Source organism: Adiantum capillus-veneris, chromosome 12, assembly GCF_014529385.1.
Source record: "Adiantum capillus-veneris isolate H3 chromosome 12, ASM1452938v2, whole genome shotgun sequence".
NCBI lineage: Eukaryota > Viridiplantae > Streptophyta > Polypodiopsida > Polypodiales > Pteridaceae > Adiantum > Adiantum capillus-veneris.
In genome coordinates, this window is record NC_140942.1 from 108,610,303 (window position 1) to 108,625,345 (window position 15,043).

A 15,043-nucleotide genomic window follows, 5' to 3' on the forward strand; every position below is an offset into this window, starting at 1 on the left:
TATAGATCCTGCTCTAGCCGGGCCAAAAATGCCCTCTTCTTCAACCGCACTAGGCGTCGGAAGTCAATCTGTGACTGTACATGAGTGATGTCCCCCAAAAGCACCTCGCTCTGAAGTCTAGCTCTAGTGTCGCGGCATTCCTCATCATACCAACTGTTTTGGGGCATGCTCCCCGAACGGCGTCTCTGCTCAGGCTGGGTATGTGGGTATGCCTCTGCTGCTGCATCATGTAGTGTCTGTGTCAATATAGTAGTAAGCTCCTCCAGAGGTCGCCCCGGCTCCTCTGTGCACAGGCGTCTGTAGATCCCATCTATGTATACAGAGTCCGTCTCCCGTGTGAAGGTGTAGCGAGAAGGGGCTGTTGTCCGTAGCCTGTGTGCTACACTAAACTGAAAAGAGATGGTCAACGACACAAGAGCATGATCCACTGCCACACCAACAAGTCTGGGTCCAACCGTGAGATCCTGGATACTAGAGATGAGGCTCGGCTGTGCCATGACATAATCCACTGTGCTAGCTCCATGTCTGTGTGGAAAGCATTTAAAACCCCCCGCAGCAGGAAATCTTTGTAGGCCATTCAAGATGGCCAATCCATGTGCACTCCCCATGTCTATCAAGTGTCTTCCATACTCAGTGTGTTCTCCATCTCGTGATAGTCTGGATAGGCCTGTCTTTGCAACATCCAGCTCTCTCAGCATCTCCTCTGAAGTATCATAAAATAGTGTCTGATGATGGGAAGTCCTAGCATTGAAATCCCCTAGAATGATGATGTCACCATCTCTAGAGAACTCCCATATGTCATCATCCAAAATAGCAAAGGGGGACTGTCCTCTGGGTGGTGCATACACTGACGTGCTCGGGGGAAAGTAGCAAATAGCAATGTAAAGATATTTGTCTGTCTCTGCTGTCAATCTCACCCACATGTACCTAGCTTGCTCATCCCTACGGGCTATATGTATCAATGGCTGCAACTCCTCCCTGAATAACACTGCCACTCTTCCTGAGCCCCGCCCTCTGTGCTCTGATCGTGTCTCCTGTCTACAAGCTGTCTCCCATCTATATCCACTAATGTGAGGCATAGACTGCCCAGGGGCCTGATGTGTCTCACAGTAGAAGACGATGTCTCTTCCCGTAAAACTATCATCAAAAGCGCCCACATCAAGTCGCATAGATCCATTACAATTCCAAGTGGCAACTTTGAGTGTGGTCCCATGGGTCTCGCACCGTCATGTGGAGAGCCGCTCTCCAATCACCACTCGGCCATCTCTGTAGAAGGCCGTCTTTCCCTTCTTCCTTGCCGCTTGAATCTCTAGCATTACCTCTCTCATATGCGCAAGCTGCGTGAGAGTGAGGTCATCTCCAAGGAATATGCCCGTTTTCTTTTGTGTAGGACGCTTCTTCAAGAAGTCCTTTGCCTCCATGGATGGGAAACGGATGATTAAAGCTCTCCCTTTTGAAGTCTCCCCATTGCCTTATGTCTTCTTCCCCACCCTCCATGCCTTTGTATGAGTAGCCTCCCTACCCATCATGCGGAGAAGTTCTTCAACTTCCCCTTCCACATCATCTCGGTCTTTTAGACCGATTACTCTTGTATGCAAAGCTCTAGTTTTCCTTCGCTGCTCTTCTTCTAGAGTCATGTTGATGATTATAGGAGTGGGGACAGATGTGGTTTCTTTCCCTTTCCCTTTCTTAGCGACTTCATCCATTTCTCGGCTCATTCGCCTTCTTTTGCGTCTTCGTGATCACATCCATCCACGAAGACATCTTTACCACCTTCTGTTTCTCCTCCTCTTTGATCATCCGTACCTGCTCCTTGATGACCTTGATTTCCTCTATCACCGAAGGCTGGAATTCCCCCTCCTCCAGTCCACTGCTCGCTCTATCAACAAGTTCTCGCTTGAGAGCTGAGACCTCTTCTTTAAGTGCTTTGGAGTCCGCCTTAAGTGCTTGTAGCTCTGCGTGCAGGTCCTCTTTCTCTTTCTTCCACTGCGCGCCTTCGTTGAGTAACATTTGAAGAAGGTTGGCCTTCTCTTTCCACCATCCCTCCATATCTGCTTTCCAGTCTTTCATCTCCCTCTCCATTTGTGTAATCCGCAAGCCCTCACACATGGCACGATTAAACATCACTGCTAGAAGCTCTGCTAGTAGATCTCTGGCATGCGTGAAATGCTCACCCACTAAACCATCATGATCGTATGCTCTCCCAGTCCTCATCCTGTCAATGGCCTTCCTCACCATCTCCGCGGTGAAAAAAGCACCTGTGTGTGGGCATGGATCGGGAGGGTCGGGAAGGGGGGGGCTGCTCAGGAACTGTGTACAGAGATGATGCGTACTGGCCCCAGTCCTCTGTAGCAGTGATGGCGGGGGGGGGGAGAGTGCTCCTGAAAGAGCCGCCATGCCTCACGTGAGTCCTGACTCAAGAATAGCTGATATAGATCCTGCTCTAGCCGGGCCAAAAATGCCCTCTTCTTCCACCGCACTAGGCGTCGGAAGTCAATCTGTGACTGTACATGAGTGATGTCCCCCAAAAGCACCTCGCTCTGAAGTCTAGCTCTAGTGTCGCGGCATTCCTCATCATACCAACTGTTTTGGGGCATGCTCCCCGAACGGCGTCTCTTCTCGGCCTCATCCGCCTTCTTTTGCGTTTTCGTGATCACATCCATCCACGAAGACGTCTTTACCATCTTTTGTTTCTCCTCCCCTTTGATCATCCGTACCTGCTCTTTGATGACATTGATTTCCTCTACTACCGAAGGCTGGAATTCCCCCTCCTCCAGTCCACTGCTCGCTCTATCAACAAGTTCTCGCTTGAGAGCTGAGACCTCTTCTTTAAGTGCTTTGGAGTCCGCCTTAAGTGCTTGTAGCTCTGCGTGCAGGTCCTCTTTCTCTTTCTTCCACTGCGCGCCTTCGTTGAGTAACATTTGAAGAAGGTTGGCCTTCTCTTTCCACCATCCCTCCATATCTGCTTTCCAGTCTTTCATCTCCCTCTCCATTTGTGTAATCCGCTTGTTTGTAAGCACAAAGGTTGCCTTCGGATGGGGCTTACACACCGGCGAAGCAGTCATTACCTCCATCAAAAGTACAATCTGCACTTCTGACTCAAAAAAGGGATACAGTAGGGGATCGGAGCACCGCAGCTCACCCTTGCCAAAAAGGTACAAAATGTGGGCTCAGGCCCCATTCGGGAGACCGGCTGAATCCTCAAAAAGTCTCGACACTCTGGCTCAGCTGAGACCAGGTGGAGTATGCAGTCAACCACAACCCCTTGGGGGTACAATGCATTATCAGCCCTCTATGGGCACCTGCAATGGACACCAGTAGTGGAAAGAGGGGCCTTGCACCCGCTGTTTAGCAACAGGCCTGTCCCCTCTGCTCGAATCAAGAGACGCAGCCCAACAGGGTCTGCTCCAAACGCTGCTGCTGTTCAGGCAATACAATAGCACGCGGCCCGCTTGCAGGGTTAGTTCGCGGCCCTGCTGTTCAGCCTGCTCAAATCCCCCACAAAGGGAAAAGGCCTATCGCTTGCGTACCTACGACTTGCCTGGTATAGGCGCAGCCTTGCTGCCTGCTGCCCCGAACCCGATAGAACTGAGGGCACCGCCCTGTTGCTTGCTACTTCGACTGATGTTGAAGAGGACGCAGCCCCAAGCTATTCGCTGCAGCAGCAACAGCAGGTGAGCACGCTACAAACCAGCAGCCATCAACGCGCATAGCTTGCAGCAGCCATCAACGCGCGGGAGAGAGAGAGAGAGAGAGAGAGAGAGAGAGAGAGAGAGAGAGAGAGAGAGAGAGAGAGAAATGAAATGTTATATTGACGTCTTCAAAAGGCCAAAGTGACCTATGAGACCAGAAAGTTACAATGTGGTGGATCTGATACAAAGTCAGAGTCAGAGTAACAAGATGACAAAAATGAAATGACAAATGTCACAATAAAAATAAAATAAAATACTATGGAATCCTAAACTACTAGGTGTGAACTAAGCAACTAGTTGGGATAGCTAGATCACAAGAGATCCAGCATCGGTCGCTGGCGGATCTCATCAATCTCCTCCATGGTCAGTAGTCTGACCGGGCGTCGTGCATGTCGAGCCAAAGTGATCTGAATCCTCTAATGCAGCCTCCGCCGATGCTGTGTAGTCCTCTGCAGTCGTGGGCGTCTGGATCTCCCCAGCTCAATTGCTCGGTCGATCAGTGTGCCTCTGGTGTGAGACGACGAGCTCTGCTGTGGTAGTAACTCCTCCGGGTGTCCAGTGGCAGCTCTAAAGAAATCTGTGATCTGTCTCTGAGACTGGCTAGTCTCTCCTCTCATCAGGCTCTCCCTGTGTCTGCATAGCTCGAGCAAAAACAAACCCAAGCATCTCTGATCCTCGTACTGCATGACTCTTGAGAATGGTCCAAAGCCCTCTCTGAACAAGCAATGGAAGCGGCCTCGTATCTCGTAGTAGACGGGGCAGTGGCATGTATAGTGCAACTCTGTCTCACGCTCGATGTCACACAGGGGCATGTCCTGGCCTCTGTTGGTATCTCCCAGTCTCGATCCGCAGCTGGTGTGAAGATGTGCGTATTTGGCCAATAGCACATCATATCCCATGAGACAAGTGGGTGTCCATGTATCTGGGCCTCGTCACAAAACCATCAACCGTAAGCTGGAGGAGATGCTCTCTGTAGAAAGCCATCTTCGTGCCCAGCTTCTGTGCTGGCTATATCCATGTCCTCTTGGTGTCTAGCTGAGTCAAGTCTTGGCGGATGAGCCTAGTGATCTCGGACTGTGTAAGAGTCAGAGAGGGTGCATCCAGTGAGTACTGGAAGTAAGAGAGAGAGAGAGAGAGAGAGAGAGAGAGAGGCTGCAGACCGAGCAAGGAATACATAGGGAATTCACCTGCGCGAACGCTAATTTTGGGCGTGCTGTACTTGCGCGAACCCTAATTTCGGGCCTGTTGTACCTGTGCGAACCCTACCTCTTGGTCTGCTGTACCTGCGTAGGGTGCGCCATAGCTTGCAGCAGCCAGAGAGAAGAAGAAGAAGAAGAAGAGAGTTTTAACATCGTAGGAAACTATCCCAAGAGACCTTAAAGATCTAGCCGACGAGGAGAGTTGAACTCAAGACCTGTTATTCAAGAGGGAAATGGCATAACCAATCTACCACACTTGGGTGATAGAAAGGTTATACCATTTTCCTCTTTTTATTAGCACACACACTCACACCCACACACACACCTGAGAAGAAGAGAGTTTTATCGTCGTAGGAAACTATCCCAAGAGACCTTAAAGATCTAGCCAACGAGGAGAGTTGAACTCAAGACCTGTTATTCAAGAGGGAAATGGCATAACCAATCTACCACACTTGGGTGATAGAAAGGTTATACCATTTTCCTCTTTTTATTAGCACACACACTCACACCCACACACACACCCGAGAAGAAGAGAGTTTTAACGTCGTAGGAAACTATCCCAAGAGACCTTAAAGATCTAGCCGACGAGGAGAGTTGAACTCAAGACCTGTTATTCAAGAGGGAAATGGCATGACCAATCTACCACACTTGGGTGATAGAAAGGTTATACCATTTTCCTCTTTTTATTAGCACACACACTCACACCCACACACACACCCGAGAAGAAGAGAGTTTTAACGTCGTAGGAAACTATCCCGAGAGAGAGAGAGAGAGAGAGAGAGAGAGAGAGAGAGAGAGAGAGAGAGAGAGAGAGAGAGAGAAATGAAATGAAATGTTATATTAACGTCTTAAAAAGGCCATAGTGACCTATGAGACCAGAAAGTTACAAGGTGGTGGATCTGATACAAAGTCAGAGTAACAAAATAACCTAACAACAGTACAAAACAAAGATATATGCTATGGGATCTTAGATTGGTCAATGCTATGAGAGAGAGAGAGAGAGAGAGAGAGAGAGAGAGAGAGAGAGATTTCTTAGCGTCTATGTGAGGCCGAAGTTGGCCTATGAGACAAATCAAGTATACATGTGTGTATGTCTTCCATCTATCTAAAAAGACAAAACAATCCAAACTCGTACAAAATAAAGAGAAAACCTTGGTGTATGATGGGATCTATGGCAGGGGGGGGGGGGGGGGGGGGGGGGGGGGGGGGGGGGGGGATGGAGCTCTAGTACTAGGGATGTGTGCAGGTCTATATGCTTAGGGTAGTACAACCATGCAGTGCATCAACCTAGCTAGCTCCATCTTGTGCTAATAGGGGGGTGTAGAATGTGGTACATGGGAGGATCAAGAGCAAGGTCTGCTCGGATGAACGCAACTTCGTGAGCCATCATCTCGCGGCGGGGGGGGGGGGGGGAGAGAGAGAGAGAGAGAGAGAGAGAGAGAGAGAGAGAGAGAGAGAGGAGAGGAGGAGAAGAAGAAGAAGAGGATTTTAACGTCGTAGGAAACTATCCCAAGAGACCTCAAAGATCTATCGGACGAGAGTTGAACTCAAGACCTGTTATTCAAGAGGGAAGTGGCATAACCAATCTACCACACTTGGGTGATAGAGAAAGGTTATACCGTTTTCCTCTTTTTATCAACACACTCACACACCCACACACACACACACACACACACACGAGAAGAAGAGGATTTTAACGTCGTAGGAAACTATCCCAACGAAGATCTATCCAACGAGAGTTGAACTCAAGGCCTGTTATTCAAGAGGGAAGTGGCATAACCAATCTACCACACTTGGGTGATAGAGAAAGGTTATACCGTTTTCCTCTTTTTATTAACACACTCACACACCCACACCCACACACACACACACGAGAAGAAGAGGATTTTAACGTCGTAGGAAACTATCCCGAGAGACCTCGAAGATCTATCCGACGAGAGTTGAACTCAAGACCTGTCATTCAAGAGGGAAGTGGCATAACCAATCTACCACACTTGGGTGATAGAGAAAGGGTATACCGTTTTCCTCTTTTTATTAACACACTCACACCCCCACACACACACACGAGAAGAAGAGGATTTAATGTGGTAGGAAACTATCCCAAGAGACCTCGAAGATCTATCCGACGAGAGAGAGAGAGAGAGAGAGAGAGAGAGAGAGAGAGAATGAAATGAAATGTTATATTAACGTCTTCAAAAAAGGCCAAAGTGACCTATGAGACCAGAAAGTTACAATGCGGTGTATCTGATACAAAGTCAGATTAACAAAATAAAACAAAATAAATTAAACTAGGATAACAAAATATAAATACTGCGGGATCCTAAACTAATGCCATAGCACCCTAGAGAGAGAGAGAGAGAGAGAGAGAGAGAGAGAGAGAGCAATAAACACATAGAGTGCAGAATCTGTATACATAGAAGCAAAGGCGCATAAAATGGAAACATAGGTAAAAAATTAATTGCAGAATAAAAGGGGATAGAGAGAGTTAACCACCCCCACCCCCACCCCCCCCCCCCCCCCCCCCCCCAAAAAGTGAAAAAAGGTCAGAAACGACGTTTCTCCCGGTCCGAAATGGCGGGAAACGACCGGTCTGTTTCTTCTGGCAAGAAACACCGCTTCTTGTTACTACTATATAAAGAAAATGTCAACACGTAATGGCTCATCTCTCAAGTTTCAAGATCTGGACGGCCCTACATCATATAAGTGGGCTGATAACCACATGGGTAATGGAACAGATAATGGTGATGTAAAGCCCACCAAATAGTCAACCTCCTCTAGTAAATGAGGAGAGACTATATTCTACTGTCTCACAATATTGCCTACTGCAAGAGGAACCTGTGACAAGATCTCCACATGGTTGAATGACTACTGAATTGGAGAAAAAGGCATCTCAGCTGATCCTACATCATATAAGTGGGCTGATAACCACATGGATAATGGAACATCTAATGGTGATGTAAAGCCCAACAAATAGTCAACCTCCTCTAGTAAATGAGGAGAGACTATATTCTACTGTCTCATAATATTGCCTACTGCAAGAGGAACCTGTGACAAGATCTCCAAAGGGTCGAATGACTACTGAATTGGAGAAAAAGGCATCTCAGCTGATCCTGCAATGCCTTCGACTTCCGTTCTAAGAGCTCTAGAGGGCTCCTCGATCTGACTGCTGATTCATCTGCTCTGACCGAGTCTCTAGCTCCTTGGCTGGTAGCTTCTCATTAGGCAGCCTATCTAGAGGCTCAACAGCTGTCTCACTACCCATCTCTAAACAAGAACAGGCTTGCCTTGTCCCTTCCTGCCAGCCTGCCTTTATCTCTGCTGACCACTGCTGCTGACTCTAACCCCTCTGCTCTCGATCATGCTGTCGCACAATGCCCTGCTACTGATCAGAGCTCTGCTGGTCTACTGTTGTTCAGAGGATCGGGCTCTCCTGAGACCCAAACTACCTCTGTGGCCAGCACTTGGGACAATCCTTCACCAGATGACCCATCATCGGACATCTCAAGCACTTGTTTGGCCTTCTGGTGACCACACTTCTCTGTGAATTGTGAACCTCCCTGCCTCAACGAACCAGCTGAGGCCCTGCCAACTCGTGCCCAAAAAATGCTGGACTGCACGACAATGAGTGTGTAGCGAATGTGCTTATTGTGCAAGTGTTAGAATGGCTGTGTGCAAAAATTGTTCTGGGTGATGTGTGCAGGTAGGGGTGTGCTGTGCAATAGCGGCAGAAAGGATGCAAGATGAAGCGGGATGCTGCTACAGTAGCAGCAACGGCCTTCAAACAAGCAGTGACTAGGGGTCTTGCTATGCAGTAGTCACATATTGTCGGCGACTGGTAGCCTATTTGTATTTCCCCCTTTTATGATTCCACTCTAGCATCACTTAGTTCGATTAGACTAAAGGAAACTTTAAAGATACCGCCTTGGGAGCTTAAAAATGATGAGGAAAATCAATTTGAAGACCTAACAATTACCCAATATCCTACAGTTTTCTGAAGCCTACTGGTAAGAGTGAACATTTTTTTTAGCACATTCACAAACTTCAGCAGCAAAATAGATTACCCTGTATTGACACCATAAAGGTCCTGTAATCTTGTTTCTGAGAGCTGCAACAGATCTCCAACGAATGAAATATGTAAATCATTTTTCAGTGAATCTCCAAGCTTTCCTCCAAGTTGTTTCCTGAAACAATAAATTTGGCTTCAAAATTACATCCTTTTGCAATATTCCTTGCAATACTTCATGAAGTGGAACTTACATCTTCTTTACTGGCAATGCTGCAAGTAATGCTGTTACTGACAATGAAGGGACAACAGTCTGTTGTGCTGGTTTATGCATCCCACTTGCAAGCTTGGCTAGCATCTGCAAAGCATTAGTCGGGAATATGTGGTGAATGAGTTGAGTAAATACTCCAAATCTTGGTTTCTGCCATGCATGTACACAAGCTGCCAAGAGAGTGCGCAAAGACAGTAACCCACCATAGTCACATAACATGATAAGAAACATTCAATGATATTTTAGAACAAATTGTAGAGTAACTGAAATTCTACATGGCAGGAACCTAGCAAGCAGAGCTCGCTGAAGCCTACGCTTGCCTCCCCTGCCGCCCTCCCCTCACGTGTGCAAGCCCCCCCCCCCCAAGCCTTTTGCCCTCGCGACCTCATCCTACGCCCGCCCCTGCTTAGCCCCAGCCCCATTCAGCCCGCCTCCTCATTGCAGTATGCTTCCAACCTTCCTCCCACTGCCGCATTCCCACCCTGGCCTTCCCACCTCCTCTCGCCCTTCTCTTGTGGAGGGGAGTGGAGTGTGTGTGTGTGTGTGTGTGTGTGTAGGTGTGTTTGCAGCACTATCCTCGACATCGATGCCTTCGGCTTCAAACACAGATGGAGGCTCCTACCTCACCTTAGAGGGACTCAGACAAAGCCCTTTCGCCCGACCCTGCAGAGCCCACCATCCGACTTGCTCTCTCGCCGACGGAGCAAGCGAGCCTTGTAGCAGACATGGAGCGCCTTCAAGTCACTTTTGTCATCTGCAAGATTAACGGCACGCGACCCAGAAAAGGCAACAAGCATGATCTCCTCCAAGCCCGCCTTCTCTCAGAGGCAGGAAAGATTATCGACATACAATTCTTCGGGCGAGGATACTACTTGATCGAGTTTGAGACTCCCGAAATGGTGACCAAGGTCATTTCAATGAGCCCACTGGCCATCCGAGCAGTCAAGGCTCATTTTTGACAGTGGTGCCATGGTTTCGACCTAGTCTCTAATGCTCTTGTCAAGGAAGCAGATTTGCCTATCTCAATCTATTTCTCCGGCTTGAGGAGAGAGTACTTTTCGCTATTATCCAGGATTGGTTCCGAGATTGGGACACTCTTGGAGACCCCACGCACGGTAGCTTCAGTCGTTGCCAAGACAGCAAGTATACCTATGGTACGCGTTTTGGGTCGGGACACCCACTCTCTCCTGCCTACTGCATAAGGTGAGTGGTGGAGGGTTCCGCATAAGCTTTAATGTAACCTAGATGACCTGCAATAGGGATGTCATGTGCATCTTGCAGTAGCTGAAGCTTAATAGCTTCATCATTAGGGATAAAAAAGATAATTGTTGAAGTAGAGATCGCTATCTTCTATGTGAAAGCCTTTTTTGATCTGTCATTCCTGCTCCGTTCGATTATGCAAAATCTTGAATATTCTTGAAAAATGAATCTTGAGGCATACTCTCAACAATGAGGTATCAAAGAGATAGTAGAGGTTACGATGGCCCCTACTATACTCTTTTTGCTTATAGCATCAGCTATGACTCCCAAACCAATGCTTCATATGCAGACAGGTTGGCCATCTTGCGAAGGCCTGTCCCTACAGAAGAACCCGACCCGCGCCACAGACTCAACCTACCAAGGCTGGCCAGGCACAACAAAAAGAGACTCGGGGTGCACTAGCTAGCACCCTCCTCAGAGACTAGCGCCTAGTCAATTGATGGCTTATTGCAAGTGCATGGCTGTCGTTGCCAGGAGCATGCACGCCCAACAAGCCCCCCTGTTGGCCGACCTACAACAGGCTAGCAGCATTGGGTTCACTGATTCGATCCTCTAAAGCCAAATATCCTAGAGGAGACTCCATCCACTTCAGCCTTGCCACCGCCAGAGCTCCCCACCCCCCCACCCGTCGACTCGACCATCGCTTCCACCTCCTCCCATCCCTCACTAGTCGTCGCCTCGCCAGCTTAGGTGGCAGGGTACTCAGCAGCTCAAAGATTTCTTAGCAGTGCTTTTTCCACAAGCCGCCTAGCTAAGGAGGGACAACCTTAGCTAAGGACACCACTTTTGGTACACACTTCCCCTTTTTAGATAGTCCCTCGAGGGCTGATGAAACGAACACTCAGAGAGGATCTCCCAGCTACACGAACCTCGACCATAGCCACCATCCGGTAGCACCCCGTGCTAGGCCAGTGTCCGAGGACGTAGGGCACACCTATAAGACCGAGCGTCCCATACCACCCGGCCTAACTCTCCTCGAGGTGACCTCGCGCACTCCTAGCCGCACGGGCTAACCACTGGCACTCTGCTAGTGGGGGTCGATAGTTACAAATGAGGCCTTGGCCTCCTTACATAAAAGTGACCGGCCACATCCGCCGAGTTCACACTACGTTCGCTCGGACACTAGACACCCATCTGGCGGTGCCTTAGACTAGATCCCCTCTCCTGTAGGAAGGACATAACATACTTCCTCCCTTAAGAACCATTGATGTCCTCATCAATGAAGTGGGGATATTGAGCTTTCAAAGCTCTGATTCCCAAGTAGCAAACCTTTCAGATTGACCCTTCCATGTAATAAATACTCATCATAAGCACTTCGGCATGAATGATAGGTACAATGATCTAGAATAGCCTCTGATTCTTGAGGAATATACTCGATTTACATTTCTTGCCACAATTTCCTCGATAGGTACAACAGTGTTGGCTTCACCTAATTTTTCTTGCAGGCAGCTGACATGAAACACAAGATGTATACTAACATCCAGAGGAAGAGCCACTTATCCAATTTTCTTTGTGATCACGAACGGACCACAAAATCTAGCTAAAAGCTTATAATGTTTTCCAGTTCACATAGTCTTGGAATCCTTGGGTATCTTCAGATAGACCCATTGTCCCACATCTAGAGTCCTTGGAGATATATTTTCATTAGTATAAGTGGTAACTCGATCACGAGCTGTCCTTAAAATATCCTTAGCCAATTCAAGCATTTCTTGCATATTATACAAGAAATCATGAGCTCGGCAATCTTTGACTTTCTCTAAGCCAATAGCAATAGAGGATTTAGGCTCAAATCATCCATACATCAACATGAATGGACTAAATCGAATAGAAGAATACTTGCTACTATTATAGGCAAACTCTAATTGTGGAAGGTAACTTTCCCAATCAAACTGCTGGGAGAGAGACATAAGCCCTCAACATGTCCTCCAATGTCTGATTCATCCTTTCAGTTTGCCATCGGACTCGGGATGATCAGAGGACGACATACTCAACTTCGTCCAAAGATAGACAAACACACCTCGTCAAAATCACCCAGTGAACTTAGTATCTCAATCACTGACGGTATCTTTTGGCACACCATATAACTTATAAAGTTGATCGACAAATAAAACCATCAACTAATGGATTTATTATTGTCGACTTTGTTGGTATAAACTTTACCATTTTTGTGAGTCGATCAACCACAACCCAACTGGCATCGTTGCCACGACTAGTATTTGGAAAACCAACAATAAAATCCATAAAAATACTCTGCCACTTGGCATCAAGGGTTTCCAATGGATGTAGCAGGCCAGCTTTTCTAAGGCGCTCTGCCTTATTGACCTAACACTGTGTGCATCTCTTCACATAGTTCTCTTTGCAAGAGTGCATCCTTGGCCAATAGAAATATCGTTTGACCAATGCTAAAGTTCTCTCAATGCCTTGGTGCCCAGCACTAGAAACATCATGGCATTTGAACAAAATTCTTTGTCAAACCTCATCGATTTCTGGCATGCGGCCTTTTCCATTTCTAAACAATAGTCCACCTCTAATGGAACATTGTCGCTGTCTCGTCTCTCCAGCACGACTCATTTGGGTCTCCGAATCAACCAAGCCTCTATGCAAGTCATGCCCTACTTTGACCTCGTTTTATATTTTGTCGAAACGACATAGCCCTCGGAGAGAAAGATAGAAATCCGTCAAGATTTCAGCCATAGACAAGGCATTAACCTTAGGAATCCAGCTGAGTGTGTCGGCAACTCGATCGATGGATCCTTTTCTATAACGGATCTCAAAGTCAAACTCTTGCATAAGCTCAACCCATCTAGCCTTCCGGCCTCTGAGATCACCTTGATCACAAACATAACACGGATTCATCATAATTCCACAATTTAACAAAAGAACACAAAACATTTTTACAAAATTCAGTGACTGAAGGACCAAGTACGAATGAACCAAACCACGCAGATGGTATACACTGATAAAAGTCGACATCAAAATACTTTAACCTTAACATTTCCAAAGCAGCAAGAATTGGTATTGCAAACCCATTATTTACAGAAATTTGATTACAAAGTGAAATAGACACATGAGGAATGTCTTGTTTAACAAAAACAAGAGAGTGATGTACATATTCTATATGCAATGTATATGTATCTTGTTTATCATAAAACCATTGAATTCCTAAGATAACATGTGCTCTATCTAGGCGTATGATATAGAAATCCTGATTTTCTTTGTAATCAGCTACTCGAGCGTCAAATCAGGAACCATCTGATTCCATTCATCTGTATCCTCTCCACGAGCCATCGTCACGCGATACTCATGGTCACTGTCCCATGTTTGCAGCCGCAGTTTCTGTACCAACTTTGCATCCATAAAATTACGTGAGCTTTCATTATCAAGGAGCACAGTCACGTCTTAACCGTAGTCTTTCCAAGAAAACGGAGAAGATCGTGCTTATCACACACTTCGGTGCTAAAAGTACAATTAGAGCATGAACTCTGCGCTAAGTGATGGATTTCAACTTAAATAACATTAGCGTTACCTGAGATCTCGTGAATTTGAACCGAAGGACGTCCTTGTGGTTTCTTGGTCTTTTTCTTGGGACGGTCTTTAATTTGGTGGCCCGTCTGGCCACAACCAAAACAAGCTCCCTTTTTCAGTGCATCGGCAATGACAACATTCTTGGCTTTCTTCTTCTCTTGAGCGTCACGAGAGGTGGTGTCTCAGACAAGGTCTCGACGGCGATTTGGACCTTTGCCGGAATCGGTGCCTCTTCCTCGAAGTGCCCTCGCTCGATTGGTGATCAAAACCTCTTTTCTTCTCATAATTCGCTCCATTTATCAAATGGACCGTTTTGGCCTTTGCCACCGCATCCTCCACGTCAGTCGAAGGCCCAACGGTAGTCCTCATGCAGACCCAGCAGATACATGTACACACCATGCGTAGAGTCTACCTTACAAAAGGTAAGCGCTTCTTTCAAAGTTGTTTTATACTTATCAAAAGAAAGATTTTTTATCGAAGACTCTACAACTTTGCAAAGGCTTTCAAAGGATCCATTTTTGCGAAATCCTTCTTGAACTTCAAGCAAAAATCAGCCGACACAGTAGACTTTTTTGACATATCACAGCACCAGGTAAGCGCCTTCCTGCGCAAAAAGAGAGGAATTGTCTGAATCCTTCGTTCATCATGCACTCCATGGAGGTCAAAGTACGTAGTCCACTCGTGAAGCCAATTATTTACAATTAGTTCCGTACAGTCTTTCTCTTCCCTTGAGAAATTGATAGTCTTGTACGGAATTGTTACAGTAGGACCACCCTGTGAGCGTCCGAGCAGCAATCTGCGTCCATAATTATTGGAGATGGGTATCGTTCTCAGACATACGCACAATCGTAGATTGAGTGGTATTTTTGAGAGCAGCAAGATGGCCATTAAATCCTTGCACAGCTCTTTTGAGAGAGCACAAGCGAATGTTCATCTGAACACTTGTGTTTTCCAGAGCATATATGCATTGAGCATGCGTGAATGGAATTTGAGTGTTACCTGGGGCATCTTCAGGTTGTGCACCAAAGCTGGAGAAATCCATGACAAACTCGGCGAAAAAATAGACTTTTTCACGCGAAAATAGGCCTTTTTT

General features: G+C 47.0%; 1 protein-coding gene across 8 annotated transcripts in view; it reads right to left on the reverse strand.

The window, feature by feature from the left end:
• Window positions 1–15,043, reverse strand: part of LOC147446300 (DNA polymerase eta-like) — a 204,276-nt gene that overhangs the window by 53,682 nt on the left and 135,551 nt on the right. For all 8 annotated transcript variants that reach the window (XM_086525560.1, XM_086525557.1, XM_086525558.1 and 5 more), the window contains 2 exons: window positions 9,149–9,252; window positions 8,953–9,072 (listed from right to left, as the gene is read on the reverse strand). In XM_086525560.1, the coding sequence (XP_086381686.1) occupies window positions 8,953–9,072; window positions 9,149–9,252 (224 nt within the window). The remainder of the gene's footprint in view (window positions 1–8,952; window positions 9,073–9,148; window positions 9,253–15,043) is intronic.